This window comes from Physella acuta, unplaced genomic scaffold, assembly GCF_028476545.2.
Source record: "Physella acuta isolate Inbredline_101_S28 unplaced genomic scaffold, ASM2847654v3 ptg000839l, whole genome shotgun sequence".
NCBI classification, from domain to species: domain Eukaryota; kingdom Metazoa; phylum Mollusca; class Gastropoda; family Physidae; genus Physella; species Physella acuta.
In genome coordinates, this window is record NW_026732356.1 from 123,484 (window position 1) to 151,229 (window position 27,746).

General features: G+C 31.1%; 3 protein-coding genes across 4 annotated transcripts; 2 read left to right on the top strand and 1 right to left on the bottom strand.

Moving 5' to 3' along the window:
- Window positions 1-10: 10 nt before the first annotated feature.
- Window positions 11-10,419, top strand: LOC131951933 (glutamic acid-rich protein). Of its 2 annotated transcripts, XM_059314391.1 has the most exons (8): window positions 11-218; window positions 1,529-1,714; window positions 2,326-2,430; window positions 2,973-3,008; window positions 4,081-5,940; window positions 6,371-6,415; window positions 8,643-8,692; window positions 8,862-10,419. In XM_059314391.1, the coding sequence occupies exons 1-5, from the start codon at window positions 174-176 to the stop codon at window positions 5,932-5,934; spliced, it is 2,226 nt and encodes a 741-aa protein (XP_059170374.1). In that variant the 5' UTR covers window positions 11-173; the 3' UTR covers window positions 5,935-5,940; window positions 6,371-6,415; window positions 8,643-8,692; window positions 8,862-10,419. The 2 variants fall into 2 exon arrangements, with proteins under 2 accessions (XP_059170374.1, XP_059170373.1); XM_059314390.1 differs by lacking the exon at window positions 6,371-6,415.
- Window positions 10,420-12,913: 2,494 nt separating this feature from the next.
- On the bottom strand, window positions 12,914-18,478 carry LOC131951934 (uracil phosphoribosyltransferase homolog). The gene is made up of 7 exons (XM_059314392.1): window positions 18,231-18,478; window positions 16,983-17,025; window positions 16,065-16,134; window positions 15,782-15,844; window positions 15,506-15,667; window positions 15,289-15,387; window positions 12,914-15,110 (listed from the first exon to the last, which is right to left on the bottom strand). The coding sequence occupies exons 1-7, from the start codon at window positions 18,434-18,436 to the stop codon at window positions 15,004-15,006; spliced, it is 750 nt and encodes a 249-aa protein (XP_059170375.1). The 5' UTR covers window positions 18,437-18,478; the 3' UTR covers window positions 12,914-15,003.
- A 2,186-nt stretch (window positions 18,479-20,664) lies between these two features.
- On the top strand, window positions 20,665-25,497 carry LOC131951930 (transmembrane protein 216-like). The gene is made up of 6 exons (XM_059314384.1): window positions 20,665-20,826; window positions 23,988-24,004; window positions 24,399-24,492; window positions 24,663-24,755; window positions 25,082-25,283; window positions 25,476-25,497. Exons 1-6 carry the CDS (start codon window positions 20,775-20,777, stop codon window positions 25,495-25,497), a joined length of 480 nt encoding a protein of 159 aa, XP_059170367.1. The 5' UTR covers window positions 20,665-20,774.
- The last annotated feature ends 2,249 nt before the right edge of the window (window positions 25,498-27,746 follow it).

A 27,746-nucleotide genomic window follows, 5' to 3' on the forward strand; every position in this document is an offset into this window, starting at 1 on the left:
TTTGGAGGATCGAGCTCTTCAGCTCACCTTTAAATGACGTTTTATGCACAATAAGTAGAAAGTTGGTAGAACTTCCTTAATTGGCAGTCTAAGGAAAGTTCTGCAGCTTTCGTCTTTAATATTTATCCGTCCTCCTCAAATTGCTCCGTGCTTTCGAAATTTAAACAATAAACATGAGCGTCAAGGTGTTCATTAGTAATTCTGCTGTTAGCAACGAGGTAGCTAATTGAAAATAATTTTTAGGCCTAGAGAATGAGAGCGTAACTTAACTACTAGATCTAACTAACGGTAATCTATCGTTTTGGGTACGTAAAATCGCCCGCGACTAGTAATGTGAAACACAGGTGACTCTTTACATTTTAATAATTATTTCACATTTTGAGGAGGATTTATGTTTTGAAAAATACAAAAATGTTTCCTTGTTTCATTTATGTACCTGTTTTTAAGCAATTGAATTAAAACTTTTCAGTAATAAATGAACACCAGCGATGTTTCCAACAGATGCAACCATGCTCATTTACTATAGCAGCCATCTTGTTAAAGCTTTATTTCTATAGACATAGTCATAGCGCAAGATTCAGGCGGAAGTCACTCTATTTTACAAATGGCTGCTGTTTATATAGCAAATCTTGCTTGCAGACACTGCTGTTTAAAGTTAATTTCTGGCCTATATTGATATATTTAGCCATTGATTTAGGTTTATTATTCATTTATCTATAATATTTGACACAAACATATCACAATATACTTCTATTAAAGCCTTGACAATGAGGTAACGTTTTCGTACATTAATAGCCGCGGGTGATTTTACGTACCCAAAACGATAGATTACCTAACTAACTAGCTAGCGTAACTTACTAAAGTTACCAACTTGAACTTTGCTAACTTTTATTTAACTAACTACTTACTGTCTTACTAGATCTAAATACTAATATCGGAATCGTAATTATTAATTCATTTCATCAAATCAACATTCAATATCACCATCTCAATCTCATTATCTCAGTCTCATTAATTAATGAAGAAATTGTGATGTTCATCAAAGTACTGTGAATACTGTGATGTTCATCAAAAAAGTACTCAAAGTTCAAAGGGTCGGTTTGAAATACCTGACTGAATTGATACATAGTCACATACATACATAATCAACATTCAATATCGCCATCTCAATCTCATTATCTCAGTCTCATTAATTAATGAAGAAATCGTGATGTTCTTCAAAGTACTCAAAGGGTTGATTTGAAATACCTGACTGAATTGATACATATACTTAAGTTAATGACATTAAGGTTAAGTTAATGTCCATTTATTTTACATTGTATAGAAGAAACTAACTCACAATAAAATAATGTTTTTATTAAATTATCATATATCACATAGGCCCTCTATACCATACGCCATACAGATACAATACAATAACATTCATTAATTGGAAATCTTCCCTTCTCCATGTCTTATACTGTAGCTTCTGCACCTTTTCTCCTAATTATATTCCTCAGATGAAATATATCATAATTATTATTTATAGGTTAGGAAGAAACAACAACATGTCCAAGATATCCTGAGTGCTTTAAAAATTCCATATGATGTGGTTGATGTCCTTGATCCTCGCAATGATGAACAGCTCAAATTTATGCACTGCAATGCCAAACCAATGAAACCAAACCAGAAACCTGTGCCACCTCAAGTGTTTAATGGAGATGATTATTGTGGGGTAACTGTTGGCTTTCTTTCATTATTTATCAGAATAATGCCTGATTTTAGACTAGAGATACATTTGATAGGTGTAACCATAATTCTGGATGTGAAGTTTAACAAAAAAATAATTTGATTCTTTAAAAATTAATATTAACGTCTATTCATCTCTCTTCTAACCTTTAAAAAAAGTTTACAGATAAATCACATTTGTGTTATCTGCAATGTTATAGAAACTTTTTTTAAAAGGTATTTCAGCTTTCAAAACTATACTTTTAAAGGGAAGTAATACTGTTATTTAGATCTTCACACTAATTATAAAATACACAATTTAGAATCTCATTAAGTATTTATCGTACCAAAATTTTTGTTTGTGTTTAAGTCTCTTTGTACTTTATTAGAAAATAAAAAGAATTTAAAATATACATTTTGTAACACTTTTTTTACTTCAGTTTTAGTTTTACTATAGTTTTAAAATCAAAATGTGAAAACATTAAATTTACTTTGCATCCTCTCTATATGTTTGGTACCCAAATAGTAGGATACAACTTTGTTTAAAATATCTGACATTAAAAGCCATATAGATCTAGAATAATCTCAATTACATTGTGGTTTCTAATGATGTTTTAGGATTATTCCAAATTTGTCGAGTCATTAGAATGGGATCAGTTGTATGAATTTCTGAAACTTGAAAATCCAAACAAAACTTCCAAGGCATCAGTTGTTATCACCGGGGTAAGTTGGCTTCATTTAGCTATTTTTACTTGAATATTGTTTATACCTATTACAATTATTTTGTACTGTTATTATGGTATCTTTTTTCATGCTTAACTTCACTTTTCTGATATAAAAAATAAAAGACCTCAAGACTTATCTATATATAACTTTATTATATATATATATATATATATATATATATATATATATATATATATATATATATATATATATATATATCTATATATAACTTTATTATATATATATATATATATATATATATATATATATATATATATATATATATATATATATATATATATATATATATATATATATATATATATATATACATATATATACAAATACACTTTTCTACTGTTCATTTGTATCTTTTTACATGCTTAACTTCACTTTTCTGATATAAAAAATAAAAGACCTCAAGACTATATAGTGTTCAGGCACTAGGACTGTATTTAATTACCGCATAACTAAAATGTACGAAATATCTTATGAATGTAAACTTCTCAATGTAAACAACCTTTCAATGTTAACTCTAGGAAGATGAGGAGGAACACAAAGAAAAAACTGATCAGGTACCAATGTTTGCTGTGGCATGGTTACTGTATTTATACATTTCATTCTGTAGCTAACTGACCCCTTCATACAGTTAGCCAATTAACAATACCTCCATATTTTACATCATAGGAGCTGTATACATTTCATTCTGTAGGTAACTGATCCTATCATACAGTTAGCCAATTAACAATACCTCCATCATATTTTACTTCATAGGAGCTGTATACATTTCATTCTGTAGCTAACTGATCCCATCATACAGTTAGCCAATTAACAATACCTCCATCATATTTTACTTCATAGGAGCTGTATACATTTCATTCTGTAGGTAACTGATCCTATCATACAGTTAGCCAATTAACAATACCTCCATATTTTACATCATAGGAGCTGTATACATTTCATTCTGTAGCTAACTGACCCCTTCATACAGTTAGCCAATTAACAATATTATATTTTACTTCATGGGTTAACTCATCGACAGTTTTTTTTATTTTTAGAAAATTATTATTTTTGTTTTCATTGCAATAACAGTGGGTTTTTAAAATTTATAATGGATAACTCATTAACTGTTTTTCTATAGTTTTTTTTCTCTTTACAATAACATTGGGATTTTATTTATAATGGATAACATGTATATATACGTAGTTCTACAAATTCATATATTTTAAACTGATTATAGTGTATATTAGCTTAAACATTTTCTTTGCTCATTTGTTAGCAACACAGTTATAAATTGATTTGTTATGTGATGTTAAATACAACACTAATAATCTTCACTATCAGTATATATTCACCAGTGGTAGATAATTGTTTTCTTGTAATTGGTTTTTGTTACTTTCTTAACGTGGAACATCGTCAAAAATAAATTATTTTACTTTTAAGTTTTTCACGATTGTTTGGTACTTAAATTAAATTTAAAGGGAGTAAAGTTTGTAGAAAAAGAATAAAATTAAGTAAGAGTAATTCAAATTTTTTTTAAAAATATACAAAAATATCTTTACACAGTAAAATAAAATTACTGACCCCCATACCCTCTCTTTACTATTACTTAAAACAATTCTTACCAAAACTTTAAATTGCTTTTAGTCAGAAAAATCAGAAGGGGTTGAAAATGAAGACCAAGATAAAGAAAAAGTTGAAGAGGAGAAAAAGGAAGGGGAAGATGCAGAAAAAACAAAGGAGGATGAGCAAAAGGAGGAGGATAAATCTGATGAGAAGAAAGAAGAGAAAAAAACTGATGAGCAAAAGGAAGAAGAGGAAAAGAAAGACGATCCTTCAGCTGCATTTAAAAATCGTTTCAAGAAACCATTTGAGGATGAGGAGGAGGGACTAGATCTGAGTGCATTTGAGGAGAAAGAGGAAGAGAAAAAAGAGGTTGAAACCAAAGCTGAAGAAAATCCGGCATCCGCGTTCAGAAATAGATTTAAAAAACCGTTTGATGATGAGGAAGAAGAGGGGTTAGATTTGAGTGCTTTTGAAGAGAAAGATGAGAAGAAGGAAGAAACAAAAAAGGAAGAAGATGAAAAGAAAGATGAGCCTGCGTCTGCTTTTAAAAACAGATTTAAAAAACCATTTGATGATGAAGAGGAAGGGTTAGATTTGAGTGCTTTTGAAGAGAAAGATGAAAAAAAGGAGGAAGTGAAAAAGGAAGAAGATGAAAAGAAGGATGAACCTGCATCTGCCTTCAAGAACAGATTTAAAAAACCATTTGATGATGATGAAGAGGAGGGACTAGATTTGAGTGCTTTTGAAGAGAAAGATGAGAAAAAGGAAGAGATAAAGGAAGAAGAGAAAAAGGAAGAAAATGTGGAAAAGAAAGACGAAAAGAAGGAAATCAAAAAGGAAGATGATGAACAGAAGGATGACCCAGCATCTGCCTTTAAAAATAGATTCAAAAAACCATTTGATGATGAAGAAGAAGAAGGCCTGGATTTAAGTACATTTGAGGCAAAGGATGAGGAAAAGGGAGAAGAACAAAAAGAAGAAAAAGAAGAGAAAAAAGAAGAGCCAGTAAATGAAGCCAAAGACACAAAAACTGAGGAAAGCAAAGAGGACTCTACTCCTTCTTTTAAGAATAAGTTTAAGAAACAGTTTGATGATGAAGAGGAAGGTTTAGATCTTTCTTCTTTTGAAGAAAAGAAGGAAGCAGAAAATGCTGAAGAAAAGAAAGAAGAGGAAAAAGAGGAAAAGAAAGTAGAAGAAAAAAAGAAAGAAGAGGAAAAGGAGGAAAAGAAAGAAGAGGAAAAAGAAGAAAAGGAAGAAGAGGAAAAGGAAGAAAAGAAAGAAGAGGTAAAGGAAGAAAAGAAAGAAGAGGAAAAGGAAGAAAAGAAAGAAGAGGAAAAGGAGGAAAAGAAAGAAGAAGCAAAGAAAGTAGAAGAAGAAAAGAAAGATGACCCAGCAGATTCATTTAAGAACAGATTCAAGAAATCTTATGAAGATGATGAAGAGAAGCTAGATCTCAGTGACATCAAAGAACAAAAGACAGAAGACTCACCATCAGAGCCTGAAGTTACCAAGAGTGAAGAGGCTGGTTCTGAGAAGGCTGATGAGAAACTAGAAGAAAAGAAGGAAACGCCCATAGAAAGTGAAGAAGAAAAACCAGCATCAGATTTGCCAAGGTTTAGAAGAAGGCAGATTGAAGATGAAGAGACACCATTGTTTGAGGACACAGAGAAAAAACCTGCTAGTGAGACTTCTGATGAAAAAAATAAACAGGAAGAAAGTTCAAAGGTCGCCGATGAGAAATCTGAAGAAAATGAGAGAGAAGAAAGGAGGAGGAGAAGGAGAGAGGAGAAAGAGGCTGAGGCAGCTGGGGAAGATGACAGAGAAGCCAGGAGGCGAAGACGCAGGGAAGAGAGGGAGAAAGAAGCGCCTGTTGTTGAAGATGAAGACAGAGCTGCTAGGAGGGCAAGGCGTCGCCGAGGTGGCGATGATGCCTAGAGGGAGGTAAAATATATCCAGGCATGGAGTGATCCAGAGTTTGCAGTGGTCTTCCAGCATGAAGTACCTGATAGACATTTAACCGCTCTTGTCTTAACAGTTGAAGGAATGAATGGTCAACACTTTTATAGTTTTTGCCAGTCACGCATGTTATGAAAAATTGACTAACCGTTTTCTAGATTCTCTTACAGAAATGAGAAAACTTAGACCAACCCTAGCATGCATCAAGTTGTATTATAATTACGAAAAATTCTAACTTGTTTGCTTTTAATTTGGTTTTCTTCTTCCTGATTTTAATGTACACATTCTTGAAACCTCTCATTAATTTTATTTAATGTTTTAATGTAAATACCCTATCTTGTTATTAACTCATTAATATGTGACCCAAACAAAGCTAGAATGTAATTGTGTGTTTATTCACTAATCATTTTCTCAGGGAAAAGCTCATGATGAAGATTAATTGTTGAGAAATAAAACACAGGTACATCTCTTGGATGTTTCAGAGCATGACAAGGTAGTTGCACTTAACATATTTCAACAATGTCGTCGCAACTACCTTGGTTTGCATTTTATGTTGTACTTTGTAGATGAGTAGTTTTTTTCTGGTATATTGTTTCACTTGTATTTAAGTTTTGGTTTCTTAATTAACTACATTTGGAAAATAACCAGTGTATTCTAACGCCCATATATCCGCCTAAATATCAAGAAATGTTTACTGTTAAAATACAGTATGCATGTCGCATAAATCCAAGGCTTAGATTATGTACATGCATGCTAATACTAATAGATGCTTGTACTTAATATATGTTTAATGTATCACTTTGTACAACTGTATGCTTGATAATTATAGTAATACTGAAACATAATATTTGTATATTTAAACATTTTATACCTTATATTACAGCGCCAACATGGCTTTTAATATATTTCTTAAACTGGGTAATTGTTGGGTTAAATATTACTTTTTTTTTTTAAGCTTGAAAAATTTGATTTAGTTATCTGTAAACATTACAATTTGCTTTTGCTTTATTAAGCATGTGCAGGCTGTTTAAAATCAAACAAGTTTCAGTTTTGCCTCAGTTCATACAGTTTTATGCAACTAAATAAAAAAAGCATACACATATTTGTATAGATCTCAGTAAAGAGATCCAGCAGGATATGCTCGAACCAGCGGTTTCCAAATTTTTTTTACTGCGCTGCCCTATACAACGATCTTGGAGCCTTTCCAACCTCTGTCCTATTGATTAGTGTTAGGTGTTCTGGAGTTTAGCACCTGTATTAGACACATTAAGATTAAAGGAAGGATTAAGGAAGTAGAATTAAAGATGTATTTTTAGGCAAACAATCAAAGTTTTATAAGTGAGTTGTACTGAGAGTGAGAAATGAGCATGGCGGTGCTTTCTTTGTGTACTCACTTATATACAATGGCTTTAGTAAACAAAAAAGAAAATGTGATGCGTATTACATTAGAATCATTGATTAAATTGAACTTAAGTAGTTAAATCAAAATGAATTAAGTAGTAATGCAGCGGATAGTTTTCTATTTAAAGCCAAATGATGATTTCAAAAAAATAAAATATCTAAGATTTCTCATATTTGTATTTCAAATAATAATAAAAAAGTAAATTTCGTCGTAGTTAAAGGGAAGCAAGTAGAACAATTTTGTATTCAATGTAAAACAGCATTTCTTTCAGTATTGCAGTTTGTCTACATGTGATCCATCTAGACTTAAAAAACAGTAAATTAATTAATGAATTACATTATAGAATGACATTAAGAGTTTTTGCGCCTTCTCTAATACTAGTCAGCACCTCCCAGTTTGGAAACTGTTCTCTAAAACTACTATAATACACAAAAGGAATTCTTGATCAGGGCAACTTTCAGTGTTGTACATTTGTTATTCTGCCTTTTGTTTGTTGGTGTAGAATGGCAACTCCTGTAAATACTCTCTTTAGACCTTTTTATTTTTTAAGAATGGATTTTTTTTTTTTTGTAATATAGCTTACGATTTATTTACTTTTGGATAAAGAATTTCATTTGGAATAGGACTTGTAAGTAGAAGTCACGAACTTCTCATTCTCATATTTGCCAGCGGGTATTTTCCAATCCAAATGTGAATTTAAAATTGGAATAAATTGTAATTATAGACTACAAGAAGTAGGCTAGCGTAAAGAAAAATTTAAGCTAAATTGAGATTTTTATCTTTAAAAAGTACAGTTAGTTATAGGCCTACTTTATTTGAATCCGTAACAATATTAATATAATATTAAAATATGTAATATTAATAGACTATACCAACCCGTACGAAATTTGATTCTATTATAGAAAAAATGTTATAATTGTTGCATTTTTGAACTCTTGGTGTTTTAAATCTTTAAGCGAGGCCTAGAAATAAATAGCTTCCATGTTTTTTGTTATCAATGGAAATCATGTTCACCACAATTAAGTTAAAAAATGTATCTTTCCCTGGCTAACATTGAAACATGATTTCAAATTTAAGTGGGATAGAACGAGACTTACAAGCCCTTTAAATGGGTAGTATATTTTACTTTAAATAATTCAAAGGTATGTTTCAACTTGTTTTTAGTTGTAATCTAAGCAGCTAACAAAATTCTTGGTAATCTTGAATTTGCAGTTAAAAACATGACAGGTACCCAGCTGTGCTGCAGCATGTTGTCCTAATTGTGTATTATCTTTTGTTTCCACAGAATCCTTATTCCTATGACAATACAAACTAGTGTGATGTTCATTTGCCCTGGTAAATTTTTCTTTAATTTGTATTAAACAGTTAAAAAAACAATCACTATCCAGGTACCATACAAACCAGGCATCAGATATTTTATATTTATAAAATGATGCTGAAATTAAAATAATTTAAGTTTCATTAGTTGCATTCAAGACTAATAATTTTTGTTTTTAATTTGTAGAATACATGTGATGTTTTGAAGACTGTGTGATACTTAGAGTTGAATCTCGTCCCTGATGTACATAACCACGTCTGTTGGCGGCATTTGTTGCAGATGTTTTAGAATAGCCACCCACTTGTTTTGGATTTTTTCTCAGTCGTAGTAGTTATACATTTTTAAAGTTGTATGAACATCTAATGTATAAGATGAATACAATCATGTAATAATCTTTAGAATGAATATGTATGTAGGAATTGTTTGTGTATATACAATTAAGGTTGATTGTGTGGATGTAATGTTAAGAGAGAACTTGAATTGTTTTTAAAAATACATATACAGGTAAGTCCGTTGTCTTTGATAACTTGTGACTATCCTGAACTAAAGGAAAACTACAGGCACAAATTTTTTTTACTTTGCTAAATTTTTACTATGCTTTGTCCAGTATTTGCTGATCCTTTCAATTGCTTAAATCTCAAACTTGTAAGTAAATGGTAGATTTTTATCATCATAATAGAAAGTATTTTCCAGAATTGGTTGAGAAAATTGCTCATGTTTTTTACAATAGTATAATAATTTCATTGCCTAGTGCTTTTCCTTTAAAAGGATGGACAGGGGTGTGTAAATGTCCAGTGTTAACCATTAATTTATTTAGAATAACACATTTTAGTATTTATCAGCAATGCAAGGGCACCTAACTTCTTTCTTAAACCACTATTTCTGATACATAATGAGGGTTCAGATCACCATAACAAAATAATAGACATTCTATTTAGCTTTAAATATCTTTTATACAAGTTGTAAAACAATGAATTTCCCAATTGTTGCTTTCAATGGAAAAAATCAATTTATCTTTTTACATATATAAAGCTTTGAGCATAAGTTTACATGTTTTATCTTGAATTAAAATCATTGATCTTTGTGTCAAGCAATTTTATGACAGGTAACAAATAATTTGATTGTAGCTCTCTCCATGACTTAGTGGCTAATGTCAGCAAGCTTTGCACCCCTGGAAAATAATTATTGTAATCAAAACGTCTCATATTATTCAGTCTCATTAACTGAAAGCTATTCAATTGTTATTCAGTTTCCCAGCTAATTATTTAGTTGTGTGAAAAAACAGGTTCTAAAGATTGTTTTGTTAAATCTCTCATGCATGTTTTGTTAATATTCAAAAATAAGAAATATGATGTGATATACTTTTTACCTTAACACCATTATACAGTAAACAGTTTTGAAAACTGAAGTTTGTTTCTCCATCTTTTGCAAATGTTACTTTATCTTAAGTGAGCTCTATTCTAAAGGAATCTTTATAGTTGTACAAGATGCGTACTTAGTTATAAACCTATACATACATCTGTTATCTCAACCATAAGTGAGTACTATAATGTAAGAATAAGTATCTAGCTAGACAGTATAAAGCTAGAAGGTTTACATAATTTCTAAAATAAACTAATTATAAAATAATATTTTATTTTTATACTAAATTGCCTTTGTCTAAAATAACTTTGGTAGTAAAGTTATATGAAAAAATTAATGCCACATCCCTCATTTCAACCTCAAAATAAAATTGTTCATATTTGCTGAGTTTTTGTTTGCATTCTCTAGATGAAAGCTATTCTTCAGCTGTAACTAATGGTACTACAAAACAAGCTACTATACAGTGGTTACACAGATTTTATGACAATACTTTTATTAGAAAGTTAGACACAAGTTTTACAATTATTTTTGCTGAATGAATAATATCAGAAGCAATGCCTAACAAAGTGCAGTTCCAATAGATATACTAAACAATTTAGACAGACTAAAATTAATGTAAAAAAAAAATGTTATAACCATTTTTTCAATTGAATGATATATTTTAATGAATCTTGTTAAAATAACTTATTCATCTTAAGAAATACATTAAACAAAATATACTTTTTACATCATATAATAAGCAGCTGTGCAACCATCCTCCATTTTTGTGCTAATAAACCATAATAAAAAAGTAGGTGTTAAAATGAAAAATAAAAAAATAATGTAAGTTGTTGCAAATACATAAGCTGACCAAAGTTTGAAAGTATATATAGAGAAATATTTAAAAAAAAATATTTTGCTTATTACCCCAACCCAACTTTAAAGCTACACTGACAAAACAAATTGTTAAGCAAAAAAAAAACTTTTATTTTTCCAGTCAAGTCATATTCATCATAACTTTTTTCTTTTGTGCATTTTGATAATTGCTTATGGCCAGAATGTTGAGCTTTACATTGATATATAAAGGTTGGACTTGAAAAAGTCATCTATTGTATTTTCTGGAAATATTCTACAAAAAAAAATTAGTATGTTAACATTAAAGTATAGTAATTAAAGTAAAGTTTAAAAAATTCTCTATTTTACTCAAAATATACATTAAAGATATTGTAATAAACTGGTCATCCACTTAAGATAAGTAAGTGTTTATACACTGAAAGGAATGTTACAAATCTTAGAGTGAACTTATTAAGAAATTTTTTAAAAATTTAACAAAACAGAATTGGATACAAATATTTTAATCCTTCATTCAAAATGTGTATACATGTACAGTATATGAGCCTACAACACAATTTTACTTCAGTGTTTACAGTAGATCTTTGCTTTCATTTAATGAAAATGCATCAAGATAACACACAGCATAAAATGTCACATGTGTGTTTAGGTTGACTATGACTAACATTTTCTATTCTAATCTATGGAAGTTACATCATAACAGAGTGATAGTTTGATTTTTTCTTTTCAGAATTCTTAAATGCTGTTTTTTTTTTTTAAATGTTATTTGAGCACCAACAAAACAACAGAGAGCATAAACATTTGTAGAAAAACTGAGCTGAATTGAATAATTTTTTTATTAAAAATCTGGCAAAGACTACACAATTCTTCAATCACATTCCCAGATATAACTTTAAATATAAACCACCTAATGGTACTCAAAATAATTTTTCATAAGTGGATGACCTTATGAGCATGTAATATACATTCATGTAGTAGAGCTTACATGGAATAAAACTTCAAGTTCTTTAAATGCGATTCATCATGATTATTAGGATAAAAAACTAAATTTGAGATTCAGACTTTCTGATGATGTCATTAACTTAAAAGTTACAGCTTAAAGTTGTGTGGAATATAAAATACATGTAACAAAAATAAACCTATCAAAAAGCTTTACAACAAAGAAAATATTAACAATGAAATACAACAAAAATAATATTAAAAAAAAACAAACAAAAAAAACAACTGGGAATCAGCAGGTTTTAAAAATAAAATACTGTCATCCTTATAATAGAACACAGCAGTAATACCTTGGTACTTTTTGTTACAAATGTTTGTTATCAAAGAAAAATAAAACATCTTGTAGTTTTTGTTAGCTTGTCTACTTCAAACTGATGCCATTCTTAAATTAAGCTACATCTTTACAAGTAAAAATATATGGAAGAATGAAACAATATTGAGTTGCCAACTCAAAGTTTTTTTTTTGCTTGTCGCTGTGAGAAACAATTACACATTTACAGACTGACAAACAAATGCATACTTCCTAGACCCTTTTCATTGGTTGCTGAATGTTTAGTGCAGGCTGAATGATTTTATACTGGAAGATAAAGGCTGACTTCTTGGAATGATTTCAAGTGCTGCAGAGTGCAATAGCAGGCACAATAGGACTATCTAATACCATCTTTGTTCCTTGGGAGTCTAACAGGGCACTATACATAAAGAAATGTACATCATCACTCAAGTATACAAACAGGGATTTTTGTAACCTTCACTATGAGATCCTAACTAAAAATTTGGGTCACCCAGTGCATATGAAATATTAAAACAAAACTTTTATAAAAGTATTACTCTAAAAACAACTAGATGATTTTTATGTAAAGTTATTACTTAAATTATCAAATCATGCCATAATATTGCAACTTCAAACATTACAAATTGGAAGAACCTGTTTATATTTTATTTGTCAAGAACTGAATTAAGTAAGTGTAAAGCTATGTAAAAATATAAATTACAATTTCTGTAGAAAAACTTTTAATGCACATACTAGTAACGTTTCTCTTATATACCAGAGGAAGTTCATGTTGAAAACAGATGTATATTAAGATCAATATGAACAATAAACGAGGTATATCATATTGCAAGAAATGGAAATCAATAAGTAATGTACCTGTTCCCGTAAAGTAAAGTACCTGATACAGAAAACATTCAGTAACCAAGTCATTTAACATTGTTTAGAAAATCATTCAGAAAAAAAATGTCACCAGCCAAAGTTTTCTTCTTATAAATGAATGGTACGTATGTGGCAGCCCAAATTATAAAGACCAAGAAAGTCCCTAACTTTAATTTTAAGGTTGGCTAGTTCTATTAAATTCCTTCTCTTTTTCTGTTCAAATCTGATAAAAATTAAAACAGAGAAAGACCTACTTTTATTTTGAGGTTAGTTATTGCTATTTTTTCTATTTATATGTTCTGGTCTGATGGTTTTCAATTAGCAGCAACTTGTTGCCCCCAGCTGTCTTTACAGTAGAATGATTTCTGACTCTGCACACCCTATCTACAGGACAGTGTGCACTTATGGCCTCAAAAACCCACCCTACAAGTTTTCTAAAACTATTGACATGATCATACAATTGTAGAGAAAAATACTTCATACCAAGAACAAATGTTAGATGTATTTTTAAACAAATTTACAACAAAAAAAAAATCTAACTAAATCGACAATTCTTCCGATATTTATATGTGATTACATTTCATAACTATCACAATGAATGCCAAAGCAATAAAACAATTTTAAATTAGGACCAAAATAACCATGGTTTGGGAGTGTTTTAAAAAAATATAAATAAACACATACAAACTATTTTACCTAAGTTTGATTACATGTTGCTTCTATTGTTTACTACTTGTGAAGTGACAAACAATACTTGAAAACATTTAAACTTGGCATGGGATACACCACTACATGAATTCAAACAAAGCAACAAGAGTCTTAGTTTATCATACATGTATACAGTTCATAATAAATCCTATACTGGTACATACAAATGAACATGAATGGAAATGAAATTTTATTTTTTTAAACCTTGTTTTTTGTCTACAGTAGAAACATATAAAAAAAAAACAACTAATGCCTGATGTTAAAAAATTATTGCACAATTTTGTACCCAAAGGCTTTAAACAGATTCATGTCTGGCATGTTCTAGATTAAATCATGATTAACTGAATTCCAGGCTACTCAAAATTTGTATCAAGTAGGAATCTCATTAAAAAAAAAAAACCAAATGCAAGAACCAATTTACATTTGTATTACCCACAAGTTGTATATACAATAACATGCACTCGATTAAATAAAAAACAAAAAGCATAATCACAAAGCATCAACAAACTTTAACATTGATAGCTGGTTTTTATAACCAACCTTTAAGATACGACTAATAGTCTAGTACTGATCAAGTTGGCATTAAAAAAACAATGAAATTATTATAGGAATACTGGAAGATACATAGTCAATAACTCTTTATAAATGTTTTTTTAACTGCATTGTAGGCTTGAATATGGGCAGACATAATTTATCCATTTAACAACAAATTGAACAACATATTCGGCTGGAATTATCAATTACAAATAGACAATAATAAGTTTATTTACAAAATTTCATATTTGAAGTAAATGTTAGATTTGAAGCATAAACCATTTTTTAAGTGCTTTTTGAAATCCTTCAATTAAAAATAAGGCGGCTCCCAGTTTTCCACTTGAAGATGTCATACACCAATGTAGTTTTCTTAATAGAAGTGTATACATGAAAAGAATTCTTCTAGCCTATGTTGTCTTTAATATATAATTGGGCTATAATCTTGTTTGAACTTTAATTCTAAAATTATGCTACAAATGCAAACAGCCTTAAATAATACAAGACTTTTTTAAAAGATGAAGAAAAAGATATCGCAAATTGAAATAAAGAGAAAATAACTTGATTTAAAACAACTACCTGAAGTATCAGCTCCACTCACTTCTAAAGGCATCAAGAGTATGATCAGGAAACACATGACTGGTGAGTTCAAATTTTACACAGGGGAGGAAACAGAGTGGTTGCCTTGTAAAACAATCACTTGAATCCAAATGGAAACAAGCTCAAAATCCACATAATTGTTCACATTTAATCTGTGCCAAAGTATTTCTGTCCAAAGTGAGTGGGGGCAACGGGGTGGACTTCAGATGTCAGTATGGTCATCCCAGGGAACTCTGTCACCAACTGGTTGGCAGCTAGGATTCAAGAATGAGAAAAACGTTTTTTAGTTATGATCAACCAAAGATGCAACAGAGTAGCAAGAAATTGAGTATTCAAAAAGAAAAAGATATTCTAAAATAATATTCTGTAAAATTACATCTAATTAATTGAGAGATAGGGGAAAAATAAAAATGAGGTGATGATACTACTTACCTTGTGGTGTACAAAACAAATTTAATAAAATAATGTTGGCTTCATTGACATTGTTCTGCTGTAAGATTTTGACGGCTTTAATAACGGTGTTGCCAGTACCTGGGAAAAACAATTAACTCTTTAAAAAAATAACCCAGCTTTTTAAAAAAAATATTGCATATCACTTTTTAAATAAAAATGAATTTCAACTTAACAGAAGAAAAAGATGACTACTTACACATAATGGGATACATAAGAAGCACTTTACGCTGATGAATATCTTTTGGGAGGTTGGCATAAACAACTTTAGCATCGTGTGTGTCTTCATCGCTCTGAATTAAAATTTTACCAATCCTCAATGAGCGACAGCAATCCCTTAATCCTTGCTCCATCGCTTCACCTAAACAGGATAATGAATGGCATAGGGAAGCCCGATCTTTATATTTCAGACATAGCGCACTTCAAGACAAAGTATTAACTAATTTGATGCATTTAACAAATTCTTCCCACTTACCACTCCGAACAATGCTCACTCCACAGTTTCCTTTCTCATACCTCAATCCATCATAGACCTGACCTAAAAATAAAAAGTGCTATTTCTATAAAAATAAACGAAACACAAGTAGTTCTTACAAACTCTAAAATGCATAACTAGAGCTTTATTTTTAACTTGCCTTGGTTTGTAATTGACTTTTGAGAATTAAGGTTATAACTTGAAGACATAATCATATTATAAGCTTTATTTGATTGAAAAAAATTATTAAGCTTACTCATAACATGTTAGAAAAAGGTTTTACCTGTAGGTGTGACAACACTGCATTTGCGGTATGGAAGTTTGTTAAGTCCCTCTTCAACAATTAAGCGAATCTATTAAAAGAAATTAATTAAATGTATTTTTCTAAATTATAAATAAATAAAAAAAAATATGATAGAATGAAACATCTATTTAAAATATACTAGGACTACTATAAACAAACACAAAACGTAATCAATAATAATCAATGGTACCACTAGGCATGTGCATAGGCTCAAACTCCACAAGGTGTCACCAAAAAGCAAGTGACATCAAGGTGAAAAATTGTTAAATTGACTGTGATGATAGTCATTTTTCCAGTTAAACGGATAAGGAATATGAGTTTTAGTAATCAGAATGACACCATCAGACATTGGAGAAACAAAAACACAAATTTTACTGATTTCATGTAAACTATGTCGTATGGCCCAAGTATGCGTATGAGGGGGTGACACCATCTAACAGGTTGCAAATTATCAATCAACCATTTATGTGTGACAATGATAAATTCTTTGACACATGCTATTGCCTACTTAAGTGGAAGGGTTGCTCGAGGGGATGACACCAACTTGTAAAGATGTGAAATTGATTGCTGCTTTGAAAATTTGCGTAATCTCTTTATGTTTTTAAATGCATGATTAAAGATATTTTGGATGATATTTTATTACTACTACATGACTAAAAGCAATTCTTGGTTATTGGCATTGAGGATTAAAACTGTCAATTTTTCAATAATTTTTCAGACAGTTTTTTTTGCTTGAAAATTGAAGGTGTCTATTCTATATTCTATAGTATGTTTCTGAGTTGTTTGATACATGACCTAGTAACAGAAATGAAAATTATTAGGACTAATAGTGGCACTACCAAAAACAATAATACTGCACTCCAACATTTTGACCTAATAAACTTTTAAAATATTTACCAGGCGATCAGCGTAGAAAATGAAGTCAGTCCTTGGTGTATTTCTGAAGTATAAACAAAAATAATACAAAAAACAGCCTATTTTAACTATTTAATCTATTTATTTTTAACTATAGGCCTAAATGCATAGTGCTGACCACACTATCTCTTCATTAGTTCATATGCCGAGGTTGAACAAGTGAAGTCTACTTCACTTGCCCCATAGACAGTCAGGTTTGAAAGGGAAACTTTATAGGCCTAAATATTAAATTTAATTAAATGATATTTAGGCCCCTGCCCCTAATGCTTTTTACTTTTTTTTTAGCTTAACACTACACACTGCTACAGGCAGGCTGCCGCTACACTGCGGCTAGAGCAAGTTCTACAGGCACAGGTAAATCTTAAAGTATAAATAATAGCCTATAGAAATAGATTCTAGTCTAGATCTAAAAAATTGTCACATTCATTGTCGATTGTGAATCATTTCAATTTCAGGTAATCTATCGTTTTGGGTACGTAAAATCGCCCGCGGCTATTTATGTACGAAAACGTTACCACATTGTCAAGGCTTTAATAGAAGTATATTCATGTCATACTTTTGTGTCAAATATTATAGATAAATGAATAATAAACCTAAATCAATGGCTAAATATATCGATATAGGCCAGAAATTAACTTTAAACAGCAGTGTCTGAGAGCAAGATTTGCTATATAAACAGCAGCCATTTGTAAAATAGAGTGACTTCCCCCTGAATCTGGCGCTAAAAGCTTATAAAAATAAAACTTAGACAAGATGGCTGCTATAGTAAATGAGCATGATTGCATCTGTTGGAAACATCGCTAGTCTTCATTTATTACGGAAAAGTTTTAATTCAATTGTTTAAAAACAGGTACATAAATGAATCAAGGAAACATTTTTGAATTTTTAAAAACATAAATCCTCCTCAAAATGTGAAATAATTATTAAAATTTAAGGAGTCACCTGTTTTTCACATTACAAATCGCGGGCGATTTTACGTACCCAAAACGATAGATTACCCAATTTCAATCAATGAACAATGAAGTAATGAAGTTCGTTAGTATCAAAGTCAGAGTAATAAAGATTTATTATTCACCAATTGATGGCTAATTAATTAGTAATTACTGGATCAATTTTAAAAAAATAGTCATTCTTACTTCAATAAAATGTGTAAAATGTAACAAATAATGATTCTAGATTCTAGAATCAAGAAATCTAGATTTACGACTTCTAAGTTCTAGATTAACTCACTTGTCGCGGATTACGGTTAGCAGCTCTCGAACTCCATCGGTGATTTTTAATTTTATAAAATTTGGACCAAAATCCAAATCTTTATATTCAATTTCAGATTCAGTTACTTTCAAATCGTCCAAAACTTTAGATGATGGTATGACATCAGGTTCCATTGTTTGTAAACAAATCAATTTCTTTCCGTCTTCCTCGTGGTGCTCCGGCATGATTAACTGCGTGTAACGTCGCACTCTTGAATCAGCGCACACTGTGGCGATTTAAAGTTGTTTTTTTAGGTCACAGAATTAGTTATTTTTAGGCCATTTTAGGGCGGTGCCAAAATAATTTTCACACGTCTTTTATTAAAAAGTTAGAATATAGTAAAAGTTAGTTGAATGAATGAAATATATGCTCCAAAACGTGTTATTAAAATAAAGAGATTTTCTTTTGTGTTTATGCCATATGAAAATGATAAACTACTAGATCTAGATTTAGTTAATATTCCTTTAACTTTAAGGCATTTGATACAAACAGTGTTTCTTCCAGACTTTTTTCTTCCGGGGGGGGGGGGGGGGGGCACTTGAAATTTTTAGGGGGGGGGGCGGTCACCATTTGGGGGGGGGGGGGCGGACACTAATAAAAGTGTATGTTTACTATATAAAATCCATCTCGTTCGGGGGGGGGGGGGGGGCGTAGACTTTCTTCGGAGGAGGGGGGGGGGGAACGGGGACGCTCCCCTCCCCCCAAGAGATGCCTGGAAGAAACTCTGGATACAAATATGCTTATTACAAAACGAAATTCAAAATGAAATTTTCCTCAAAAAATTGGAAAATGTAGGCTTTATTAAAAACGTGCATACAATTAAATATCTTATTTAGATCTAGTGTCTAGATCTATATCAAGTATTTTATTTTTTCGGGGAACGAACTTGAAATTTTCAGAGGGGGGGGGGGTATTTTTGTTAAAGTATGCCTAGATGCTATATATTTTGTTTATAAATTATATATTCGTTCATTTTGTCAACTTATATATATATATATATATATATATATATATATATATATATATATATATATATATATATATATATATATAGTCGGCAAGATAAAAAAAAAAATTTTTTGTTTGGCTTGTTTTACATCTCAATAGTCGAGTAAAAGAAGGAGTCCGAAGGAGGAGGAACCGAGATCAAACAAACAAACATAGCCGAGTACTCAATTTACAACTTTGCAAGCAGAGTTTCTTCCAGGCATCTCTTCGAAAAAATTCTACCGCCCCCCCGAACGAAATAAAATTTATATAATTTATATAGAAAATATATACTTTTAAATATACCACCCCCCACGAAAATTTCAAAAGCGCCCCCCCCCCCCCCCCCGAGAAAAAGGTCTGGAAGAAACACTGTTTGCAAACTTTGGCAATGTTATGCCATATGTCATATCTTTATAGGATTCAAATATCTAAAGATTTACAATTTCCTCTAAACTGTTATATAGAGGGATCCGTATAGTTTTTCTCATGATTTATTTTGTCTGCCAGCACGTGTGTGCAACGGGTTCACCTTTCAGGATCGTGTCAGATGAGCTGTCCATTGAGGCGATACCAATGTCTAAATCCTTCATATTTTTACTATTTGCCAAATGATCGCATCTACCACCACCTACAGTTGCTTCTAGGTGTCTCTTCGAGAGTGGGGGGGCACTTCCCATCAAAGCACGCAGTCAATTTTTTAAAGAATATATATATATATATATATATATATATATATATATATATATATATATATATATTATATATATATATATATATCGTTACCGGTGCCGCACCCCCTCCCCGAAGGGGTAGCAGAAAAGTCCGCCACCCCAGAAGTTACAAGTGACCCCCCCTCCTACCCCGGAGAAAAATTTTCTGAAAGAAAAACTCCCTGTTAGTACTTATCTCAAACCAATGCCATCAATATTTTCTAAAGCGTGTTAAGAACTCTTGCTATTAAGATTGCGGATGCCAAATTTGTTTATATATCTGAAACAGCAATAAAAGTCATAACTACTAGACTTAAAATCATTGTTCCTTTCAGACTTTCTTTCTCCGGGGGGGGGCAGTTGATATTTTCGAGGGGGGGGGGGGGCGGGACACTAGTAAAAGTATATGTTTACTATATACATTCCATCTCGTTCGGGGGGGTGGGGGCGGTAGACTTTCTTTGGGGGGGGGGGGGGGGGGGCAGAGCCTGCCTTGAAGAAACTTAAAAAAAATAAAACATGCTACACAATGTCTGATTCTGATTTCGGACTTAAATTGCCAATAATGGTAACAAAGCTATAAAATCAAATATACCACAACATAATTTTCTGTAATAAGTATTAATAAAAAAAAAAGTAGAATCTAGTCACTTTGGTTTGTGAAAAATAAAAAATCTAAAATTTAAGTAGTCTTACTTAGAAATTATATAAACAATTACCATCTATATAATTTGCCTATTCTTCTACTGAGCGTTATTAAAATTTAAGGACTAGGCCCTTTTGATTTTATCATTTCATCGCTTCCCAACCATATCGCGTCAAAATGGCGGACGGGCAAACCCAGAGTTCTACAACAGCGCAACAAGCCAGAAAAGGTAGTCTAGTTTAAAATGTTACTTATATTTCTACAAATTGTTAATAAACCAATAAACATTTCAATGAATTAAAAAAACAACAACTAATGAATCTTCTTCAGTGGCCTAGATCTATCTTTATTTACTACAATGACACCACCAAATCTTAAAACCCAGCTTGACTAGACTAGACTTGTTGATAACAAGATATCATCGGATATATTAATAAAATATTTTAAATAGGCCTAGATCTAGATTCTAGACTATATTCATCATCACTCAGATCGTGATTGGGAGACTAGACTCATCATAATAATTAGTCTATTGTCTATGATTATGAGAATAGGCCAAGGACAGGTCTAATAACTTTAATAAGTAATAGGTTTAATTATGGATTTTTTAAAATAAAATATTCTGTTATTTCAAATACACTATTAAGTTCCTTACCCCTTAAGAGAACATTTGACACCACATTTAAATATCTAGCTTACTCAGTTGACGAGAAAAGAGAGAATTTTAAAATTTGTCTAGAATGGAAAATGAATGACAAAACCCACGTTCTCGATCCCTGCCGGCATGGCATGACGTCGTGAACTGGTGTGCACAAGTTTTTTAAGGGGTGTGTCAACTTAGGTTATTTACTCACCGGAAAATAACAAAAAAAAAAACCAACTGATTTATAATAAAGCTAGATCTAGTTATTTATTAAATTGGTAAAGGAAAATGTACATTACAAATTCTACTCTACATGTTATTCATACCATTTTTTTATGAAATAATGAACACTTGCATAACTCAAATTACCATAAAAAATATTTTTATTTCAAATTCTAATTTTATTAAATATGCTTAAAATAATATGATTGTTATGATAGTCTATAAATACAAGAAATAGGCCTAACTCAATTCACATTATATTGAGTCAACAGTGTGGAAGCTGAAGTTCATACACGGTATTAGTGTCTTTTTTTTTTTACATTACATTTTTTTTCATATTGAAAACGTGACGTGTAATTTTTTTTTTAATAAAATCTCCAAACATCGTCACTCGCGTGATTGCTTGCTTATGTTTACTATCCCGCGGGTGAAAAATCCCACCACGGTCGAGGGGTCACTGTGCGGTCAGCAGGCCTGTAGTACACGTCATAGAATGAACACGCGTACTCGAGATCGTCGGTGTCTTCACTTCTCTCTCTCTCTTTCCCCCCCCCCCCCCTTCTTCAAGCAAATTATAATAGAGTAGAGCCGAATGGATACAAAACTAACGTTACTAAGACTAATTTTAAAACTTAGCTTAATTTTTTTTGTCTACTCTCTTAAAAGATAAAGCAAATGTAGTTTAATGTAGTAAGGTAAAGTAATTTAAATATTCAATATCAACTTGAAGTCGATCTATCTTGATAAAATCTGTCAAGAAAAAAAAACGATAAAAGATCTCCACCCTGAACTTAAACCAATTGTAATTTTAACAGACGAAAATGATGCTCGCGCACATTTTTTTTTAACTAGATCTACGTCTAGCTTTAAAAATAATAAACACATAAACGCTTAAAATGCCCGTAAACAGATTATTTAGCGCCAAAAAAAAAAAGGCCGCTGAACAAGCATTGTTTAAAATACGCAGCAATGAAAAAGGCTAACGGCCTATCAAATAACTCTAAAAATCGCCCGAAATTAGGCCTAGCTCTGAAAAAGGCCACTGAACGAGCATCACTGATTATATAAACGAATAGGCCACGCAGCGTTGACGAGGTTAACCACCGGTCACGAATTAAATTCAACGCAGCTAGTGTCGGCCCACAGTGAAGAAAAAAAATCAATATAGGCCATATTTTAATAAAATTACTAATACAATAATAATTTCCACAATTTTACTTTTTCTGCACACGCTGCAGTTGAATTATAATTAAAATACTAGACTTAAAGGTTCATTCCGCAAAAAACAAAAACTAGTTGTTTCTGTGAGGTAACTAGCGTAACAATGACGTCACGATAGTAAACAACGCGGACAGAAATTTCTGCATTGGTACCTCATCCTCATATTCGATTTTTAAAAAATGTATCAACATATCTGTAATTAATCATTATAAATATCTCAATTATATATTTCTGCATTTGTACCAGGGGGTTTCGACCATGTACTGGGCCGTTTAAGGCGGCAGTTCAGTTTTTCCCAAGAGTACTCGACAAAAATAGCGTGTATTAATTAAAACCACGTATCTCGTGAATATTTCGAACATTTTAAGGCATGGCGTCCATTTAGTTAGCATCTCACATTAAAATAATGATGAGATTTTGCGATATTAGCAGTTTTTTTCATTTGTCGTGTAACGGACCCCTAAAAAAAACGAAAAAAAAACGCAAAAAACGACGAGTGACGTTTCAGGGTCAGAGGTCATCCCGCCATCTCAGCCAGGAGACGATCTAATAAGTAATACATTAATTAATTAATATAGATTTTCAGATTGATGTGTTTGCGCAATCATGTGACAACGTAGATCTAGATTTAGTTGAATACTGTTGAAGCTACTCATCATCATGAGTAGTAGATCTAGATCTACTTTAACTTACTTTAGGCTCTTTCTAAGTATAAACTATAAAAACTTCAATGCTTAAGATTACTTAAGAACTAAATTATAAGATTGTTTATATAAAATGTATACTCATCACAGGCCTTAGGTCTAGTAGTAATATTAATTTTAGAAATAGTTGGGCCTGTAATACTGACTATACATAATAATAACTTATTATTTTTGGTAATTTTCGTCTTAATTTACTTTATCCATAGTCATATTCACATACTCCGTGCTAGATTACGGAATTATCATCCTATCCTATATATTAGTCTATAACAAAAATTATATTCCAAACAAAACTATAAACAATTTTTAAAGGTCACATTTTTAATAAGGCTTATGTTAGAATATGGAAGAAGATTACCATGATTACTATTTTCAACATTGGAAAATAAGGCTGATTATTATTTGGCCTATTACTGATTATTATAAATTAATGGGTATTGAACAGTGAAGGCAAAGACCATCCTATATTTATTTTTGAAAAATAAAAATCTAAATACATGTCATTAGTTAAGCATCAATGAAATAGTATTTATTATTATTATGTTTGATATTTCAAATTTTGCGTTTTTCACCTACTTGTTTTTCCTCTTTAAATTTCAGGTCGGACACAGGCAGTAGTATCCTTTCATGAAAAATATGATTTTGTTTTTATTATAATTATAACTTAATAAAGTAAAACAAAAAAAACCAACAAAGAACCAGTGTCCTTATAAATAAACTAAACAGACGGTATTGCAAACTATACTATTACATTTAATTATTTGTTAATGAGCTAGCCTGATGTTTGAAGTTGAATGTATCATTATTTGCAATATTAAATATTAGTTATATAATTTATGAGTGTAAATATTTAAAAATATATCGTTGCTATGTTTCTCCTCCCCACAAATACGGAGGACTACAGCTTTAAGTTATGGCTAGGGTGCGGCTTATTTGGGTGGTGATATTTCTGGTAGGTTTAATAAAGAGGTATTGAAGTATGAGGCTTGTTATACCTTAACTACACTTCAGAGGTCTTCACTGCCATATCAAATTTTACTATTTCTAAATGGCTGGTACTTTGCATTCTTTTTTGTGTGTGAGATTTTGCTCTTTGTCTTCAAAGGTAAACATTGTATTATAGGTTTAAAAAATAAGCATTTACTAGAAAAAATATATTATATTACCATTTATCACCTTTATAAAAATATCAAAATTTCTACTGTAGGATGATTAAAATTAATTTCTGTACAAATTTCGTCATTATTTAAACTATTAAAAAATCTGTTATTTCAGGAGAAACATTGCCATATGCTACCAATGTCCTTGCAGCAGAAGTCATTTTGCTCTTCTTGTTAGCAATTGTAGAAGTGTTGCGTTTATTTTTTGGTAAGTTGTTTATTCAATTTTAACATGAGATAATTTTAGATAAGTTTTTACATTTATCATGTTGATTGATTTCAGTATCTTAATTTGTATTTATAGGTATTTTTAAAATGATATTTGACCTTTCTCTTTTTCTCAGTGAAGCCAATGTACTAATACATTTTTTATCGCAGTTAACTATGAAAAAAAAATTACTGAGACTATTTTTTTAAAAAGAAAATGTAAAAAATATTTTGACCATAGTATATCATCTAAGTAGATATGAGATATTCATCTGAAATATATAAGGTCAAAAAAGCAAAATTTTTCAAATCCACACTTTCTTCTAGGTCGAAGAGGTAATTTAACAGAACAAATCATGGGTGTTCTAGTTTGTGTGATACTCAGCATTGCCTCAATATTTGGAGTGCTCTTCTTCCTATTGTGGCAAACATATGTTCTACGTGTGGAGATCATCCTCACAGCAATTCAGTTATTTTTTATTGGCATGGAACTTATCTTTGGTATCATATCCATCATTACATTTGCCAAGTAAGGTTTTTATATTTTGTATGGTTATATGATATTAATTAATTAAATAGTCATCAAGACAATTTATCATGATCATATTTTAAGCCATTGAAATTGCCAGGGGCATTTAAATAAAACATACAGCTGTTTAGTCACAACAAAATGTCATCTTGTGTACACTAAGTATATTAAATCATATACTTTTTTCCACAGCAATGATTATATTTTCACCTAAGTAAAGTTGCACATTTGTTAAATATTGTTTTACTGCTGTTTTTGTTCATGTTTTTTAAAAGTTACTTGATAAGTTTCCCACAGCTGAACATGATATTTTCTGTTTAAAACTTTGAATAAGATAAACTGTAATATTTAACAAACATTTATTCTACTCTGTATCAATAATTTTAAAATCAGTTTTAATATAATTTATATGGTTAATTTTTTTCCCAGTTATATAACCAAATGTAAATTAAAATAAGTAAAAAAAATAAAAAAAATATATTTCTCTATATTTTAATTCAGCCCTTTGCAGATAAAATACTATATGCCTGACTGACAGAATGCTGTTTAATTTCAGGGGTGCACCATAGACTCATCATACAGTTTTCATGGAGAAGTTGTATGAAAACCTGAACTCCACTCCACAATTAGTTCATGTATAAATAACCTTGTCAAATGTAAATAATTTATATTACACACCAGAGTAAAATTCCCATTCTCTGATTCTTGTAAAATATTTGTATTATATTTTTGTGTATGCTTAATTTTATGACAGTATTTTGGTTGTAAGAAGCTATTATGTGATATTTTGTTAGTTACTGGTACTATTCTAAAAAAATAGGAATCATCTAAAAGTAAAACAGGCTCTTTCATACAGTTTCTACTTTAATAGTTCTGCTGACTGCACCTATTTATGTGCAATTACAGAAGGGGGGTGGGGGGTGTTGCCAAATATGGTAATCAAGGTTGTAGTAGTAAACTGGTTTTGGCCTTACAACCCAGAGAACATGCAGGTAAAGCAACAGAAAAGTAAACTTGGTGTATTGTATTTTTTAATTCCACACTTGAAGTAAAACTCAAATTAGGGATTATTTGATCCTACAGTTCAAGTAAATCTTAATTTTCTTATATAATCAATGATTAGTATACATCTGAATGCTGGATTGAAGTTAAGTTCAATTTGATGGTGTGATGCTGTTCTGGTGAGAGTATAGATCTTGCAGCATTGCTTTTGTCATATCATTCTCAATTTTTATTTATTTTTGTCACCGATTATAATCCCATTGACCTCCCTTAGTGATTGTTAGCTTTAAAATAAAACTGTATGTGCCTTTGTAGGAAAGAAATATATATTGTATGTACTGATCTTATTGGTTTGTTTTTATTATATGTTTCCCAAAATTGAACAGTATGTTATTCAGCTCTTCATGGTGATCATTTCATTTGTGAAGCTGCAGTGTTTCGTTGGGAGGGGAGGCGGGGGGGGGGGGGGGGAGTCATTTAAGAGACAGATGTGATATGTGGTTTTATTAGCAAATAGTCTGTGCTATGTGTTTCACAGGCGAATCTGTTCTATGTTGGTTTTTACAGGCAATTAGCCTAAGCTATGTGGTGTTTTTTAAAAGCAGATGGTCTGCATAGTTTGGGCAAACACTCTAGTAAAGGCAGTATCTTCAAGGGTTTAACTTATATAATTCTTACACAACTATATTTAACACTGTTAGTTACATATTTAAAAAAAAAAAAACTACTTTTTTTCACATACATATTGATAATGTAATATATGGGATGACATGATCGAAGTGTAGAGCATATGACTACTAACATGAAAGTCTAGAAATTAAGTCTATAGAATGTCCTTAAGTCCATCCGGCTGTGGTGGATAACCTACCCGACTCGGCTGGGCATAGCGCTGACCACACTATCCCCTCATATGCCAAGGTCACTGAAAGAGGTGAACTCGATTCCACCTGCCCCATGGACCGTTAAGTTCAAAAGGGTAATATTTATTGATAATATAAATATAATGAAAACATTTCAACGATTGATATGCTATACATTTCTGCCTCAAAATAGAAGCAAAAAAAAAAAAAAAAACTTTAAAAAGTGCTTAAAACAAACACTTGAGTAGTCATGACAAAAAGTCATCAACATTTTTTCTTGTGATGAAATAACTTTATTTCTGCTCAGTTCAAAAGAAAAGGCTACAAGATGATAGATATTATAAGATATCGTGTACCCACGTGACTTTTGTACGTGTTCTGTCCTCAATTTAATTATGTTAGCTCTTAATCTGATGTAATACTAAGGATCGCGTTAACCACAGAACTTTTGCTTCCAAGTCATCAGTCATGAGATGTCTGTTTGCTGTCTGACTGATGTTGCTGGTCAGTGACCTGTCGCTCAAACAACTTGACCAAAGCCTGGACGCTAGGGTTTTCGTCCAAATGGGATGACTGCGCAACCGCTACCTCTCGAACCGGG

Coding starts and splice junctions, on each gene's coding strand:
- LOC131951934 (XM_059314392.1), bottom strand. CDS start 18,436: ATGCCGGAGCACCACGAGGAAGACGGAAAGAAATTGATTTGTTTACAA. Junction 16,135..16,982: donor TTTTCTACGCTGATCGCCTG/GTAAATATTTTA, acceptor TTCTTTTAATAG/ATTCGCTTAATTGTTGAAGA. Junction 15,668..15,781: donor AGTGAGCATTGTTCGGAGTG/GTAAGTGGGAAG, acceptor TATCCTGTTTAG/GTGAAGCGATGGAGCAAGGA.
- LOC131951933 (XM_059314391.1), top strand. CDS start 174: ATGAGCGTCAAGGTGTTCATTAGTAATTCTGCTGTTAGCAACGAG. Junction 2,431..2,972: donor CATCAGTTGTTATCACCGGG/GTAAGTTGGCTT, acceptor TGTTAACTCTAG/GAAGATGAGGAGGAACACAA. Junction 3,009..4,080: donor ACAAAGAAAAAACTGATCAG/GTACCAATGTTT, acceptor AATTGCTTTTAG/TCAGAAAAATCAGAAGGGGT.
- LOC131951930 (XM_059314384.1), top strand. CDS start 20,775: ATGGCGGACGGGCAAACCCAGAGTTCTACAACAGCGCAACAAGCCAGA. Junction 24,493..24,662: donor TTTGCTCTTTGTCTTCAAAG/GTAAACATTGTA, acceptor CTGTTATTTCAG/GAGAAACATTGCCATATGCT. Junction 24,756..25,081: donor AGTGTTGCGTTTATTTTTTG/GTAAGTTGTTTA, acceptor ACTTTCTTCTAG/GTCGAAGAGGTAATTTAACA.